The sequence below is a fragment of the Podarcis liolepis genome (genome assembly GCF_965112155.1).
Source record: "Podarcis liolepis genome assembly, chromosome: 3".
Classification (NCBI taxonomy): Eukaryota; Metazoa; Chordata; class Lepidosauria; order Squamata; family Lacertidae; genus Podarcis; species Podarcis liolepis.
This window is the reverse complement of record NC_139557.1, coordinates 25,514,231-25,530,923: the sequence shown is the minus strand read 5'-3', so window position 1 is coordinate 25,530,923 and position 16,693 is coordinate 25,514,231. Positions and strand designations below refer to the sequence as shown.

Genomic DNA, 16,693 nt, shown 5'->3' with positions numbered 1-16,693 from the left:
AGATTTAATCTGATCCACAAATGGTAACAATATCCCTTAATAACCTTGGAAAATGCAAGCTGGCTTTTTTCTTACAGTTTGAAGATACATGCAGAATCCAGGACTACCAAAGTCATTTAAACACAGAACATATTAAAGACTAAGTTGTAAAAGCCATTTAAAGCACTGTTATAATCATCATTCTGCATTGATGGTCTTCATAGAAGCATCCTGCAGTTATCTTATTAGGTTGCTGTTGCATCAAAAATGAAGTGGCAGCATGAAATAGTTGAATTAGAGATTTAATGGCACATTTAAACTAATTGAGAAGATGTGGTAGTAATTGAATACAATAAATATGCTTTTATTTATTTCAGTGGTGGCACAGTGATTTGAGGTTATCAGTATTCAATAATAGACTATATGACACTATATAGGGCTATAGCAGCATTCTTACTTTGTCTTTGGAGCATAAATCTTCCAAAATCTTTTCCGTGTATGTCACCTTGATATGTGAAGACACCTCTGTCGAGTCCCGATGACACCTAGAACGGAGAGAAACCATTAAAATCAAGAGTGGACAATGGAACCATCTTTTGTGTTTGTTTGCATTTCATGATTACTGATAACACCAATGAAACAAAATCATCAGAATAGTTAAAACAGCCATTTATAATAACACACAAATCCTGGTTTTCATTTGAACAAAAAGACTCATAAAACTATACATCATGATAAAGACCCTTTTGCATTTGTAGCGTTTGTTAGATTACAAATTCTGAAATATTTGAAAGGAATGCTGCAGTTACCATGGAAGAGATGAGGAACACCTAGGGCAGAGCCTTCCAAATTTTTCATGTTGATGACACACTTTTTAGACCTGCATCATTTCGTGACACAGTATTTCAGTTTTACTAGCAGACTGGAGGTTAAACTAACCACTTTCCAGTTCCGGGAGGAGCACGGGGAGCATTCACGCAACACACACACTGCAGCTGGCACACTAATGTGTTGCAACACACATTTTGGAAAGCTCTGGTCTAGGCTATGGGGTAAGATGCAACTCTCAGAGGTGTCCCACCTGCCCTCCAAGACATGCTTTCTTTAGCCCTCTTCCCTCCTCCTTGATTTTTGTCCTGGTTGGAGGAGGAGGAGAAAACAGCAAATGACAAGTGCCAGGGGCTCTGGTTTGGATTACCTTGGGCTAGAGCCATAGATTATGAGGAGCGTCCTCTAAGGGGTCTTGAGTAAGAGCTCCAGCCCCAGCATGGAGCCTGGCTGGCTAGATGCCACACTCTCAGGTTGCCATGAGTCCAACTTGTCTGGCCTGTGCCAAAGTGGAAATCTCACACTGGCAACTCCATTTCATTTATTATTTATGATATTTATCGTATTTTTGTCTTGCTGTTCCTCACAAAGGAATCCAGGGCAGAAACAAGAAGCGGTGAAACAATAAAAACATCTTTAAAACAATGCCAGAACAGAGGCAGGCTAGGAAAGATCTCAGTTTAAAGGCAGGTCTTCAAGACAATGGAGATGGCACCTGTCTAATATTATGGCGAGGGTACAATGCTAAAGGCACAATTCTTACATTGTGCAGAATGGCTCTCACATGCAGAATGCAATGATTGACTGTGCATTTAAGGGGTGAGATGATCATTCAGGTATCCTAGTCTCAAGCTCCGTAGGACTTTATACATCAAAACCAATGCCTTGAATTTCACCCGGTATCTAACTGGCAGCAGTTGAATCAGGACCCTGGTGTGAGGAGGACAGAGACAATTTAATCCACGGCCAGCTGCTGCAGTCCGAATTTGGAATGGGTCCCCCTCAGCTGCAGTTTACAGTTTTACAAAAGAGGCTCTATTTAGAAGAATGCATGTATAGTTTTGCTGAAATGCTGCTTTTGGAAAATTGCACGAAGTGATAGGTCACAAGAGTGGCACGTCAAGAAACTCTTCCCTATCCATTACCACTCGCTTCCTCTTGGTATCGTGGTTTTTAGTGCTGGATCCTTACACAGACAAAGGAAAAGGCTGAGCAACATGTCTTGCCTAGTAATGACTCTCTGCATCAGAGAGGAAGACAGAGAGGAGATGTAAGAAAAGGAGATGGGCACAGTGATGAAGCTGTCTTCTCATTTCGCACCCTCCTTTCACACATCAGTGTGTCTGTCCTATCCTGCAGAGAGAAAGCTTCCTCACTGTCCCTCTTCCTTCTCTCATATACATATCTGGTTAGTAACCTGGGCTCCCGAAATGTTTACAGTGACTGGGAAAGCACACCTTGGTTACTGGATCCAACTCAAAACACATTTCTTAATTGGGAAGAACAACGGATACATTGTTAATACACTCTAGGAAATTGCAGTTCTGCAATTTCATAGCTTTCCACAAGAATCTTCAGTGAAGATTATAATTACTTCTGCCTTCAAATTAGGCCCCCCAAAAGTAAGGAAACCACATAAGGAAATTAATATTCTGTTCCAGTATTTTAAAATATCCCAAAGTCAATGAGAAAGTTGGCCCAGCAAAATCTTCCATCTTAGCTGTTCTGTGTCTCATTCTTTGGGAACAATGTTAAATGCAATAAAGCAGATGTGTGCAAAAAAATACTTCTCTTAAGGAGTCAAGGGAGTAGTGATGGGTTTTATACATTTCAAAATGCATACCACCACTAATGTAAAAATATACGAGAAGAGAAGAGATATTCTACTAGGTGGGGACAACATTTGAGTCACATAAACGTCTTTTGTGTTTACTTACATAGCCATCTAAGGCCCACTTGTCATTTTCAAACTTGCTTGCAGAACCCTCTCTAGGATTTTTAATTTGATAGACTTTCAAAAGCAAATGGGCTTCCTCTTTCTTGTAAACGCCTACAAAGAAAATTATAGAAAGTGCATTTTAAAACATGTTCACTCTGTGTATTTTTAGACTGAACAAAATATTAATCTTTTCTGTAAATGATTTAAAACATTAAGCTAGCTTAAACTTCATTTACATAAAAAAACTGTACGTAATTAGATATTACGGCATTGAAATAAATGGTGTAATGTATTCCGACAAACCGGCTTTCAAAGCAATGGTTCACCTCTGAACCAGTTTTTAAAAGTCATGCTCCGATTATCATATATTAGCATCATCAACTGAGATATGAACAAGCATTTTGGCCTAGCATGCAGCCCCTTCACGTGAGCAATGAAAAGGCAAACCAACCAGGAAACCTTCCATTAACAACAGTTTTCCCTCTCCCCCTTTAAACACGCACCTGTTGCAAACAAAACAGTATGGCCACTCCAAAGCTGAGGGACCCATATTGTCCCTCAGTTGATAACTAATGTAAGTTCAATGTGTGCATTAACTTGCAAATGTGCACAGAGCTTTTCAGAGTCTGTCTGATATTTTCAAAAAATGTTTCAATTGCTAGATCTGACCATAAAACCATGCCATGGAAAAGACTATGTTTTGAATTAGAAGTAACTATGGGATATATTGGATTTACCGAGATAATTTGTGGGAGTAAGATATATAGAGGTTTATTTTTACAAAGCATTGGCATGGAAAAGCTTAGCAAAATGGCACAAACTTTGCATGTAAAGAAATATTATTATATTTACATCAGCAACAAAATGTCAATGTCCCCTAACTGCCAGGTATCAAAGGGGACGTGTGGTGACTACAGGATGAGATTTCTTCTACAGGTTAATAGAGGTAGCAAACAATAATAATTTTAATCGAAACCTATTTCATGCATCAGATTCAGCTGCAAGCAACCGGATAATTTATAAGCGTCGTATCACAATACAGTGGTGCCTCGCAAGACGAAATTAATTCGTTCCGCGAGTTTTTTCATCTAGCGAATTTTTCGTCTTGCGAAGCACAGTGTCGGGAAAGTTTTGGAAAAGCTTCAAAAATCACCAAAAACCTCAAAAAAGGCTACCACACCGTGTTCTATGAGTTGCTCCTCGAAGTCAAGTCGCAACTGTATTAACGGTGTTAAGAAAAAGGAAACAAACTTGCAAAAGACGCAAAACGTTTTCGTCTTGCGAAGCAAGCCCATAGGGAAATTCGTCTTGCGAAGCAGCTCAAAAACCGCAAAACCCTTTCGTCTAGCGAGTTTTTCGTCTTGCGAGGCATTCGTCTTGCGGGGCACCACTGTATAAGACTTTCTAGTAGCATAAATAGATCTCTTCTTCTACCTTACACATACTACATGTAAATAGAAACAGGTAGGAACATGTCTCCGAAACCTTGACTGCAGCTTCAAAATGGGATTTCAAACCTCACCTGATAGCTTGAGCTGTGTGCTAGATGCTTCAATGAATGTAGCATTCACTTTACTGCTTGTAGCATTGAACCAGTCAACGGTTAGAGTTGCAGGTTGTCTTTTCCCTTGATGCTCATAAAAACCTTTCCACAATGAATTTATAAAAAATACATCTGAAGGAACTGGAGAAAAGATGAACAAAGAAGTAAATCACTACAACAAAATGCAAGCAGATGTGTCTCTCTACTTCTTTGCGTATTCATTATTTAGTTCACTATTAGAGGGTCCACACATTGTTTCAAAACCTTTGTTGTATTGAAATATTTATAGTATCAATGATAATAGAGTATATGAACTTATGGTGATTCTTTATGCATAGTGACATCTTCCTGCTGCAGCTGAAGTCCAAAGCAAATTGCTTTGGATCTCTCACTTCAGCTTCTCCAGAAATACATGAGAGAAAACATATCCTCTTTATTACCAATGGATTTAGGATCATACGTTGGAACAATGATGAAACGATCAGTTGGTCGTAATGCAAGTTGTACTGCCAAGAGAAACGCTCCTTACTGTCCTTTAGAACAAATTCAAGGCAGTTTGAGTGTACTCTTGACGGAAGTTATACATGCCTAAGTGTCTCATTGACTTCAGTTAGATGAACGCATGAAAAATTAGGCAGAGATCTGCAGCCATAACTTGCAGATTTCTATATTGCTTTCTCAGTCCCCCACCCCCCAATTCCCATATTTTTTGTGAAGATGTAAGTTACATAGACCTCCATTCTGCATGTTCAAATACTGACAATTGTCATGTGTGTCATTATGCCATTTCGTTCATTTTCTAGTACAGCAGAATTTACGCTCTTAAGAAAATACCATACATCCTATGTCAATGACATAGTAGTCCATGCAAAACTTTCCCTGTTTGACACAGAGGCAGATTTAGGGGCGCACAACCGTTTCGGCTGCACTGGCTGCAGAGCCTCAAGGAGCACCCCAAATACGATATAGAATGGAGGGTGAGCATTAGTGAGGTGCCGAAGTTTGGTGTTTCACAGGGCACCTCTGAAATTTGAGACTGCAAGGTCTGTCACTGATGGATTTCACATTGTAATTGCATGGAAGTGATCCACTCCAAACTTCATCTCATGGAGGTGATGGAAGGATATTTACTAATTTTGCACACCTCTTCAACACCTTATTTTCTCCCAGGTTTGGATGGGGTTTTTCAGATGGGTCATCCACCAGCATGCCCTCTCCCCCTGAACGCCCCTGTTTGCCCCTACTGATGGCAGAGCTCTAAAATTAGTTGGTGCAAGAACTTGGAATGCCATGTGGATTGGGAAGGGGGATTCAACATCTGTTTCCTCCCAGCCCCTTTAGTTCTAAGCTCTTTTTCCAGCCTTCAAGATGATGATCTGGTGTTTTGTTTTGTTTTTTGCCCCTGGGAATGTCCTCCCAGAATAGAATTGCAGCCTTTATGGCCTTTATGGCTTTTCACTTAAATATCTGCATTTCTTAATGTACAATTTTGTTACTTTTTTTGGAGCCAAAAATTGTGCTAGGCTATTCAGAATGTCAGAGTATAAATGAATTTTGATCTGCACGCCAGTCTGGGAGGTGTGTATCAGGTCAGGTCATATAAGAATTCATAAAGATTGGATTTTTCAAGCATCCCTACTGAAGCTCTAGGTGTCATTTGGCAATGAACTACTGAGATGCTTCAGATGCTACTTGCCTTTACCAATAAGTTTCCTATGGCAGTTTTACTGTTTCCTGTTTTACAAGCCTGAGGGATTAGTGATGAATCATTGCTTATTAGTCAGCTTCTGTTTCCCATGGGAGGGGTTTTAATTACCGGCTTCCTTTAATTGTTTATTTTATTTCTTATCTAGCAAAATAGCAACATTTCATTATAAAGTGGGGGGGAATGAGAGGGAACCAGCAATTAACTCACACATGAACAAAAGCTGACTTATTAAGAGGCAATACACCACTAATCCCCTCAAGCTGGGCTGAACAGGGATCAATAAAAGGGACAGAAAGAGGAAACCACTAATTACAATTGTAGGAGAACCTTTGCTGAACAGGATTCATTTTTGAAGGAAAACATTGTGGAATGATCTTCAGGAACAGCACAGCTATGTCACACAGTGCCGCTTTAAATGCACTTTGTACCATCATTTTATTACCATTTGAAGTTGACTGCATTAAAAACATTGCCTCAGCAGCATTAAAAAATCTCGTATGGAATGTATACTGAGGTATAAAATAAAGCTACAGAAATTGGTGTGAAATATTCTAAGGATTCTGAGGTAGGCTCCACATGTTAAATTTTCCCAGTGCCCAACTACACTTAGAACTGCATTAAGAAAACTGCAGAGAATAACCCACACTAGCAATGTGACAAAATTAAGCGAGTAGTGGCTCTCCACCAGGCAAGGTCATCATACACAAGCCCAAACTGAGAAAAGTCAAGCTCCCTATTGTACGCATGTACATTTTCCCAACTTAAGGAAACTTTGCTATTCTTGTTTCCGGCCTTCAATTGTAAAAAAAAAAAAAAAAAAAGGCATGGGAACTGAGCTTCTAGTAGAGCAAAACACACATCTGGTGTGTTATATGGGACCTGATAGGTCAGAAGCTAAGTTAGGGAAATTTATTTATTTTATTTATTCCTATTCATTCCTTCATAAGGAGAGCTGAGCAGTGGGATAAAATACTAGGAACACTCTAAAATGTAAGCAGCAAAAGCAGTAAAATTCACAGCGGCCCAAATCATTAGAAGGGCATGAAAGCCTGACATCAAACAGCAATCTAGGTCCTATAAGTAAAATGAAGTAGTTCTTCCACTCAGCACAGTAGAAGGAGAGGTAAGTTTGCAGGGTTTCTCCATTAGCAGAGCTGAGAGACCAGAAACTTTTCTCTTTCTCTCCTTAAGGTTTCACCAGCTGGCCATTTCAATAAGTTTGCAGCTAAGAGCTAGTGTTAAGACTGGGACCATATTATTATTATTTGGCTGAAGAGCAGGGGGGGGGGGAAATAGACAAATAAAAGACAGCTGTTCCCTGGTTGCTCTAATACACTTGCATGGGAAGAAAGAACAGCCTGCTGGGTCAGGCGATTGACACATCTAATCAGGAAACCTCAGCATCGCAGAGTGGCCAACCAGATGCCTGCTGGAAGCTAAGTTTATTTGCAACTGTGATTTCTGCACTTGCAATTCCCAACAGCTGGGAAATCTTGTTACAAAGTTTCATACGGTCACTATTTGAATAAAACATACAAATTCAGGTTTCACAATTAAAGAGGATTTGGTGATCTTGTGCAATAAACCTGCTTCAGATCAGACTTTTTTGTGGTAAGGAAAGTGATGAGAAAATGCACTGGGAAGTGTGGGATAGCAATTTCCCGATGTCAAGTCACATAACCTCCCTCAAGCAAATCAGAACGGGCACTCAATAAACAACCAATATTGCACAACCTCCCCGTAAAGTTTGTGCAAACATATCCCGATGTAACAACTAAATTGTGCACAAGAGGTAGGGGTGGGGTAGAAATTAGATTTTGCTCGCATTTTTAAGAGGAACTACCTAATTTGCAAAAACACTGCTATCCTTCAAAATTCACATTTCTGTGAATTTTGTGGTGCAGTTCTCCAACCAATGTGTAGAAAAAGTGATATATGCATTTCTATGCACACTTTTCACCAATACACCAGTGACAATTACATATGAAAAGCCACATTATGTTAGGGAAAGTTGACCTGCAAAAATGTGTATTCATCAAAAGTGTTTACAATAATGTGTTTATTACATAAAAATTCTCACTAAAATGCCGATGAACTTTTGTGAGGGATTTAAAAAAAACCGACTCATTTGCTAATTGCTTCAGAAATGTGGAGAACTAAAATTAAAGATTCAAAAATGAGAAAGTAAGAGAAACCAAAATCCCTAGCAGGGCATCCTAAGCAAGGTAGAAATAAAAATAAAAATCTATTATTCCATTCAAAGACTGTGTATGGGCATAAAGTATGGAGGGGTCATGGGGCCAGACACCTTTTAAGAAAGGTCTGAAGAGGAGATTCTCTGCATATTCAGATGGTTGCACTTAGATCTTTCAGATACTTTGGATCTTTCTACAGGAGCACTAGGGTGCGATGGGGACAGAAGAGGCAGAGCGGTCATACGCAGCCCTATCTCCAAGCCATAAAAATTCTAGGAATGCGTGAACAAAGCTAGGATCTGGTAGATGATCTATATTCATCATTTTGCAGTATAACAGAGATAAAAGCAAAACTTCCAGGAAAACAGGGATATCAACAAATTATATATCAAAAATTGATTGTGCACTGTACAATGGTACCTCGGGTTAAGTACTTAATTCGTTCCAGAGGTCCGTTCTTAACCTGGAACAGTTCTTAACCTGAAGCACCACTTTAGCTAATGGGGCCTCCCGCTGCCTTCGCACCGCCGGAGCACAATTTCTGTTCTCATCCTTAACCCGAGGTACTATTTCTGGGTTAGTGGAGTCTGTAACCTGAAGCATATGTAACCCGAGGTACCACAGTATCTCAAAATCAGCTCATAAGTGATCTCAGATGACAAAGGCGTTGACTTTGAGACATAGGAAACATACTTTGCATGTAAGACTCTTTCAATAAATAAATACATGCTGCACATTCAACACTAGAGACACAATGCAGAGACTGCAAGACTGTGACACAAACCAAGAAAAGACAACTTGCACGGTTGTTTCCTACCCTACTCATTTGACTAAACTTATGCAGTGAGAAAAAGATTCAACTACAGTAGCGTGGTAGTTAATAACTATTAATGAGTGCACAATGAATTACTCCACAACAAATTTGCTTAGACAGAAGTTTAAATCTTGTACAACTTGGTATAGTAGAAAGGAGATTCATACATTCAATGAGGGCACTAATGAGCCAACATGATGGAGTGGCACAAGTTATTCCCTTCCTTCACTCAGGATCTCCCCTCCACCACTTCAGTGTGAACTGAGACCTCTGTATGGACAACCAGGTTGAACTAGGTGTCAATGCAAGGGAGCACTTATGAGGAGTACAGTTTGCACTGCAAAGCATCTGCACAGCAGAAAGAAAAGAGTGAGAGCTACTCTTCTACTATGTTGTTGAAGCTCGGCCCCCAGCTGAATGTATGAACTGTGGCAGAGAAAAGTAGAACCATATATATATTTGCTTTTCAGGTAGTCTGGTCATTAGTAGAAGGCAGTGCCTAATTCTTACATGCACTCATTTCCTACAGTGATGGTCTAATGAACTCTGCAGAGCCGGTGTATCTGCATGGTTATTGCACAAACACACTTGAGCAGAGCTAAGCACTTCTCCCTCTAGGAACCAGCCTAAATTTCACTTAAAGTGCTGCAAGTTATGTTTTGGGGGAATCAAGTGAACTGAGCTCGATGATGGGCTGGATCTAAACAATTTTGAGCAAAAGGGAAACAATTGCTGCTAACACTCTTGCATACAAGAGTTCACACAGTGTCAGAATAGAGAGGCTATGTTGCTCCCTTTTGTGCAAGCAGAACAACACCTTGGGATTTTATTTCATTTGCGGTGTCCTAGCACAAGGTGCTAGGGACGTGGGTGGCGCTGTGGGTTAAACCACAGAGCCTAGGACTTGCCGATCAGAAGGTCGGTGGTTTGAATCCCCATGACGGGGTGAGCTCCCATTGCTCAGTCCCTGCTCCTGCCCACCTAGCAGTTCGAAAGTACGTCAAAGTGCAAGTAGATAAATAGGTACCGCTCCGGCGGGAAGGTAAACGGCGTTTCCGTGTGCTGCTCTGGTTTGCCAGAAGCAGCTTAGTCATGCTGGCCACATGACCCGGAAGCTGTACGCCGGCTCCCTCGGCCAATAAAGCGAAATGAGCGCCGCAACCATAGAGTCGGTCACGACTGGACCTTTAGCACAAGGTGCATAATGAAAGTCACACAAATTGAATACATTTTCTGCATATAGAATGGATGCAAGTTCATGTCAGCAATAACTATCTTAATGAAACTGCTTACAGGGGTGGTGGTATTTAATACAGCTTGAAATCTAGGTGGTTTTTGTTGTTTTCAGGATAAAAAGGGTGGCACAGCCAATCACAACCTCTAATGTGAACTACCTATATATTACATGTGTCTGCAAACATGTTATACAATGTGTGGAGTCGCCCCAAGTCTGTGTTATACGGAACTAGTCTGAGGACGTGCCACTTTCTTCTTCCTCCATTTGGGAGACAGGTAAAGTGTCAACTCTACTATCTGCTTTGAAAAGTGGTTTTCCCATTGCAATTGTAAAAAAATGTGCCGACAAGTGCTGTGAGTTTAACATTTACTCATATAAAGTTATGCAACTTTAAGCAGATTTAGGCAAAAGTGTAAATTTCATTTCCAAATCTAAATTTTAGAATACATTTTTATTATTATTGTGAACTTGAACATTCATAAGATGAAAATGAAATAGATTTTACCTGAAATCTCAGCATAATGCAATTCTACTTTCATTATAAGGCTCTCCATTATTGTGCACTGTCTGATATAAAGCAAATTTATCTAGCGCCTTGTGTTTAATATGTAAAATTACTCTTTTGGTATTGGCCTAGTTCTCACTGAAACGAGAATGTATGGGTTGTACTACCTCAGAGTGCAGGTGGAGACGCATATGATTGAGGGTATAAGTGTATTTTAGGAATGCTTGGGAATTATTTTTTTGGGGGGGGGAGGGGAGTAATCTTAATTCCAAAGACAACACAACTGACCCGGAGCCCTTAAATGCACTTGTGAATCAGAACGCTGAAATCTACTTTTCTCTTAATTAGGGCCCATGTTACATGGGCTACCTTTTAACCTCCCCCTTTTAAAAACTGGTTCTACATACTTGGAATGACCACAAAGAGTAGCAGTTGTTGAATGCCTTGAAAATCAGTCTGAAAATACCTACAAGGGGATTTGATGTGCTATCCCTCTTCTGAACTTGGATAGGGGTGAGGGGTGGGGAGATACCTGCCCCTATGTACCCTTCCATGAAAACATTTCCCCCCCCCATACAGTGTCAAAGGAGGGGTGGCATGTCATCACATCCTGTCATCCCAAGGACTTTTGAGGCCCTTTTGCAAGCCATGTGGGCATCTGCTGTGCTTTCTAGCCATGCCAAGTGGGTAGAACATGTTAAATAATGGAGGGAGGGTGGTGAAAAGCCAACTCTTGGACCACCTGGTAAGATTTATTTTTTTTAAATACCATACGTAGATGGAATGGATCAATCTTCGTATTGGCCATGTGTGAAATTGACATGAAACAAATTCCATTCTCTCCACACAGGAAAGTATAATGGAGCATTAGAATCCTTCGTTTTCTATGTGGATACATTTTTTTCTTATGGAACGGCATTCAGTCATATGAACCCCAACCTGTTGCCTATAGTAGTATAACCCAGACACTGATTTACTGTCTCCATGAATGCTAAGCCATACAAACATCTTCAATTATGCCACATAAGAGGACATTGTATTAAAGGCTGTATATACATACGCACAGAGAGAGAGAGACAGGGAGAGAGTTGTGTCATGACCAATTTCGGACAGCAATTTTTATATGCCAGTACTTTTGTGAAATTGTTTCGTTTTGTCATTTGTAATGAAATGATTCATTTGAAAGTTAGAAAGAATTTTGCTGTATGAGAAACACTGGACTAGAGAGCGATTTAATGTATTTAGTTCTAAAACTGTTCTCGTATACAAACCTGGAGTTTTAGTTATTGTTTCATTAACTTCTCTCACTCCTTTACCTACAAGTAAAAAGACAAATTATCATTTTTATGAACATACTGAGTTATGTATAGAATGTTGATACATCATTCTTGATTGAGGCAATTGTGTGTTCTCCAATACGCCTACCATTTATAGCAGAAGTAAAATCTATATTACATATCCAAGCAGTTATAATTCTACACACTCATCAGAGAGGGGGAAAAAGAATGAGATGGAAATCTCCAGGGAGTCCATTTGTATTGTGGCAAGCTTGCTGATTGCAGAAATGATTACTGCACTCATTTCTAAAAAATGATTAGTTTTATATCAGCTACAGTGTTGTAACAGAGAGCCTTATATTGGTGACAAAGATGTTGCACCTGTATGTCCATCATTATTATTACATATATACATACTTGTAACCTACAATTAAATTATACTGAACTAATTGTATAATACCCCAGGAACTGCCAAGACAATGACAACGCTTCATAATACATGCCAGCTGTGGTGGATAAATCTTTGGCATGTGTGCTATATTAAAGAGTGCTACTTAAGTGTGCACTGCAATGCATACATGGCCACCATGTATTGGGGTGACGTTGCCACTAATCTACTAATAACACAATCCTAGGCATAATTACTCTGAAGTAGGTCCCACTGCACCCAATTGGGCTTACACCCTACTAAGTGTGTTGAAGATTCCAGCCCAAGACTAGAATGAAGAGAGGGGCAAGGGGCAGTTCAACAGAAGGAAGCAGGCAGATCTGCAAGCCTGATTCTGTTCCCTAGGCAGATCCTAGGCTTTCATCCTTCTCTCCAGAAATAACACAGACACCTGCTGCCTTTGATACTTGTGACACCCATAGTTTGCCTAATTGTTTTAGGATTGTTCAGCAGAAAGCTTGAATTCTGAAATGCATCTCAGATTGTTCCATCAGAATCTATTAATTTATTGATATATCTGCCGTGTAAGAATGCTGTCTGAGAAATTAAATCTTACAGGGCCTTTTGTTCAGGTTGGTTTTAGGCACATTGTTAAATGGCAAGGAGCAGAGCTCATACTCAAACAAGTTGAATTAGGTAATGTTACAGGGCTGAAGACCCATGGGCAAATTTTGACCAGGGGTGTCACAAAATCTATCTTTTTGCTTGTGCTGCTAATTCTTACTAGAATGAGACATGTAGATTGTTTATAAAAGAAACATGTAGATTTATATGAAAACATTGTTTTTCATATAAATGAAAAAAATACATATTTATTTGATCCAGTATTCTTGCAGGACCCATCAATCATTTCATAATTTGACACCTTTAGTACTATATATACATTAAACACTAAAAGACAACACATGAAAAACTGTAAGACTGTGACATAGACTGAGATTAAGGGAAGCTCAGTTGCAACACCCCCCACCCCCACCCCATTCAAGCCCAACCTAGCTTTGTTTGATATATAGGAGAGTGCTACTTACTTGTCATTCTTCCTTGAGAGGGTGGGGACACACCATGTAATTCATAAGATGGTCACGCAGAGTGTCCATCTGACCTGACAGGAAACTATAGCAAGTAGTGTCAAGAGTTGTGGAGACCTTCCTCCAACCAAGTCTGAGAGACAAGTCAGGCTATATCATGCCAGAGGGAGGCGAAATCATATAGAGTTCAGCTTCTCCTCATTTCTAAGAGCAAGTCCCATTCTTAAGACTGCTGCACAAAGACGAGGCAGCACACATTTGTTGCACTATGAGAAATTCCTGAAGAAGTATAAGCACACACTGACTCCTAAGAGGCTACCCTTCAAGAGATCCAGCAGGTGCCAAGATGCCATGTTTAACCTCCAACTGAACCCTAAATCAGAAACACTGTGAAGCACAAATGATTTGGAAGATAAAAACACAAAAAGCTGAGGGCAAAATACACATCACATGCAATTGTATGAAACTTTGTCCCAATATCTGCTTGTTTTACATGGCCTTTGTCTACTATTGATGATAAAGGACTAAAGAGTAGTGGTTACGCCATATTTAATCCACTGGAAGGGTCAGGGGACATGAGGTAATTCAATCAGAAATCACTGCAGCCTTTCAGCCTTTTTAAAAATAATAATAAAAAATCAATATGCCACCAGTTGCATGGAGAGAAATGCTCTCACCACCCGCATCATAATGATTGGAAGGAGAAAACACATAGATACATATTGCACAAAACAACAAATATTTTCCGTTAGAAACTTGGAACAAATCCCTGCCCAAGGACAAGCAAGATTCTTGTCTGCTGCAGGCAGACTCCTTTCAAGTAAAGGTATGGCAAATCTGTATCTTGGGTTGCATTTCCACTTGTACAGTTGTAAAGCCCCCTTCAATTTTTCTAATAGTACTTTTAAGTGAAAAGTTCAATACACAATGAAGTCAATGAAGATTGGTTTGTTTGGGAGCTTCAGTGAGCAATGCCCCATGGACTAGGTCAGGGACAAAACAATTCTCTGGAGACTTAAAAAAAACCCCAGCCTTTATGGATCTGAGATTAATGTCCAAGAGTGACAAAAAGAAGAGAAACACTTTCAATATTCATACGTATTTCGGCTGTTTGAAGAAAGGTCGTCCCTTGTCAAAAGAAATCATAACTCGGGGCAATTCAGCTCAGCATACAGCCTCTAAATGAGATATCTAGCAGATTTCTAGCACTGCCCCACTGCGTGCAGTGGATATGGATGTTTTGACACATTTCAAGGGAAAGTCAGGATGAATATCAGGGGTTGTCACTGTTTCCCATAGGAAAGCACAATCTGAAAGAAAGTCTAGACTTGATTTTAAGACTTGATTCCGCCTCATGGATAATGGAGGAGGAAGCAGGGGTGTGTTTGTAGGTATCGATAAGGTCTGCAAATTCCATCCTGGCCACTCAATTACATGGTAGAAATGCTCACTCGCACTTTGAAGGTTGCTGTGTGGTTGAAGTTGAGAAGTGGCAACTGGATATCACCAAGGTGCCTCTATGTGTTTTGTACCTGTAGCACAGGACTGCTGCTCCAGTAGCGAGCCTGCAACTCCTCCAAGGAACTCTTAGGTTCAGAGTAGTTCAGAGCAAATGACTGGCTCATTGGAAGCCATGAAGCTAGTTAAAGCAGGGACACACAGGGTATCTATTTTTGGGTATGAAAGACACCTGGAAATTGTCTCTATCCTAGCATCGTGATTACAGGAACATACAATTTCAGCATGGTCAGCTACTGCAGATGTTCTGCTAAAGATGTAACAAGGCATAAGGAGATAACCCAGTTCATGCAGGGGAAGAAGTAAATATGCATCACCAATACTATGAGCTTTACAAGCTGTGTCTTCCATGGGTGCATTCCTGGAGACACTGCATATAAGGGTTCCAAGGTTGGCATAGCCCTGAGGCGAGGTGAGACTCCCAAGTTTGCACAGAGGGTAAGTGGAGGGGGGCTGGCAATGTGAGCTGCTGGGCTGCTCCTGGTTTGCTAGCCACTGGTCCATCTGCTCCTATCCCCCGCCCCCCAAGAGAAGGAAATAAGGTCCCCAGCTAAGTGCATATACGGTCACAGGCTTTAAGCAGCCCCATCAGCCTGATAGGCTCTCAACAACTCTTGTAACTGCTTGCCAGAGTTTCCCAAAAGGTAGCCCAGCCCATTCAAGAAGCTGAACACCTACACACATGACTTGTGGGGCAAAGAAGAAACATATACAGTCTTCAGTCTTGAAAATGGCACATCGCTCTCACAGGTTCATTGCTACTTTTATCGTTCTATACATAGGAAAGGGATACTAATGCAATATTTTGAAACATAGCAGGCCTGATTCACATCACAGCGCACGTTTTTTATTATTATGCGTGAGCTTGGACTTGTTAGAAAGTAGAAAATAATTGAACCATTATTTTCATCAGTAACTTACTTTTACAAACTGGTGACTTTCCTGTCCATTTCATATCTGGCTTACACGTTCGGTGTTCTGATCCACCGGCAAGGAAAAATCCTGGCTGACATGTATACACCAAAGTGTAGCCTAAGGTAGGCAGATCAATTGCTTTCACATCCACGTTTGCAGGTGTCTCTGGCTGCCTGCAAGCATGAGCTGAAAGTTTGAAAAATATATATATATCAGCAAAGTATATATCCAAATCCAGAAAAATGCAATGAACGTGTTGTTACTGTAAGAAAAAATGTAGTCAACTTCCATGTTATGAATAGCTTGGCATGTCGTTTCTGTGTTGCAGCTGAACATGTGGTTGACAAAGAAGCAATGTGAGCGAGAAATGTAAAATAAGTTGGACTCGAGGGTATTCAGAACACCTTCTTTCCCCGCACATGGAAGATTATTAGGAAGGTAACAGAGAAAAAGAAAAGGAAAGCTAAACCACACGTCATTGCAAATTAGGCTGTGATCAGTACTATGAATTACTGAGCTGTCTGCTTCACTTCCATTTCAGTGACTCAAAGAACCTTGAAAATTACACAGTGATTTCTGTGCTAAATAAATTCATTATAAACCTCTGCAAAATAAAGGTTCCATAGAAAGGTTTTTACTATGCTACACTGGTTGTACAAGCCACTGTAAGTATACTTCTCTTCTTCTTTGTGCTCTGCTCATTCACAGCATCTCAAAGTTAATTTGAAATAAGATAAGAACCTAAGGCCAGTCTTGCTT

At 40.2% G+C, this 16,693-nt stretch overlaps 1 protein-coding gene across 4 annotated transcripts in view; it reads right to left on the bottom strand.

Annotated features, from left to right (window-relative positions):
- The window catches only part of CSMD1 (CUB and Sushi multiple domains 1), a 963,313-nt gene that overhangs the window by 13,878 nt on the left and 932,742 nt on the right, over positions 1-16,693 (bottom strand). For 3 of the 4 annotated variants that reach the window (XM_083495378.1, XM_083495380.1, XM_083495381.1), the window contains 5 exons: positions 15,941-16,120; positions 12,020-12,064; positions 4,269-4,430; positions 2,745-2,857; positions 437-524 (listed from right to left, as the gene is read on the bottom strand). In XM_083495378.1, the coding sequence (XP_083351504.1) occupies positions 437-524; positions 2,745-2,857; positions 4,269-4,430; positions 12,020-12,064; positions 15,941-16,120 (588 nt within the window). The remainder of the gene's footprint in view (positions 1-436; positions 525-2,744; positions 2,858-4,268; positions 4,431-12,019; positions 12,065-15,940; positions 16,121-16,693) is intronic. The other variant, XM_083495379.1, reaches the window with a different exon arrangement.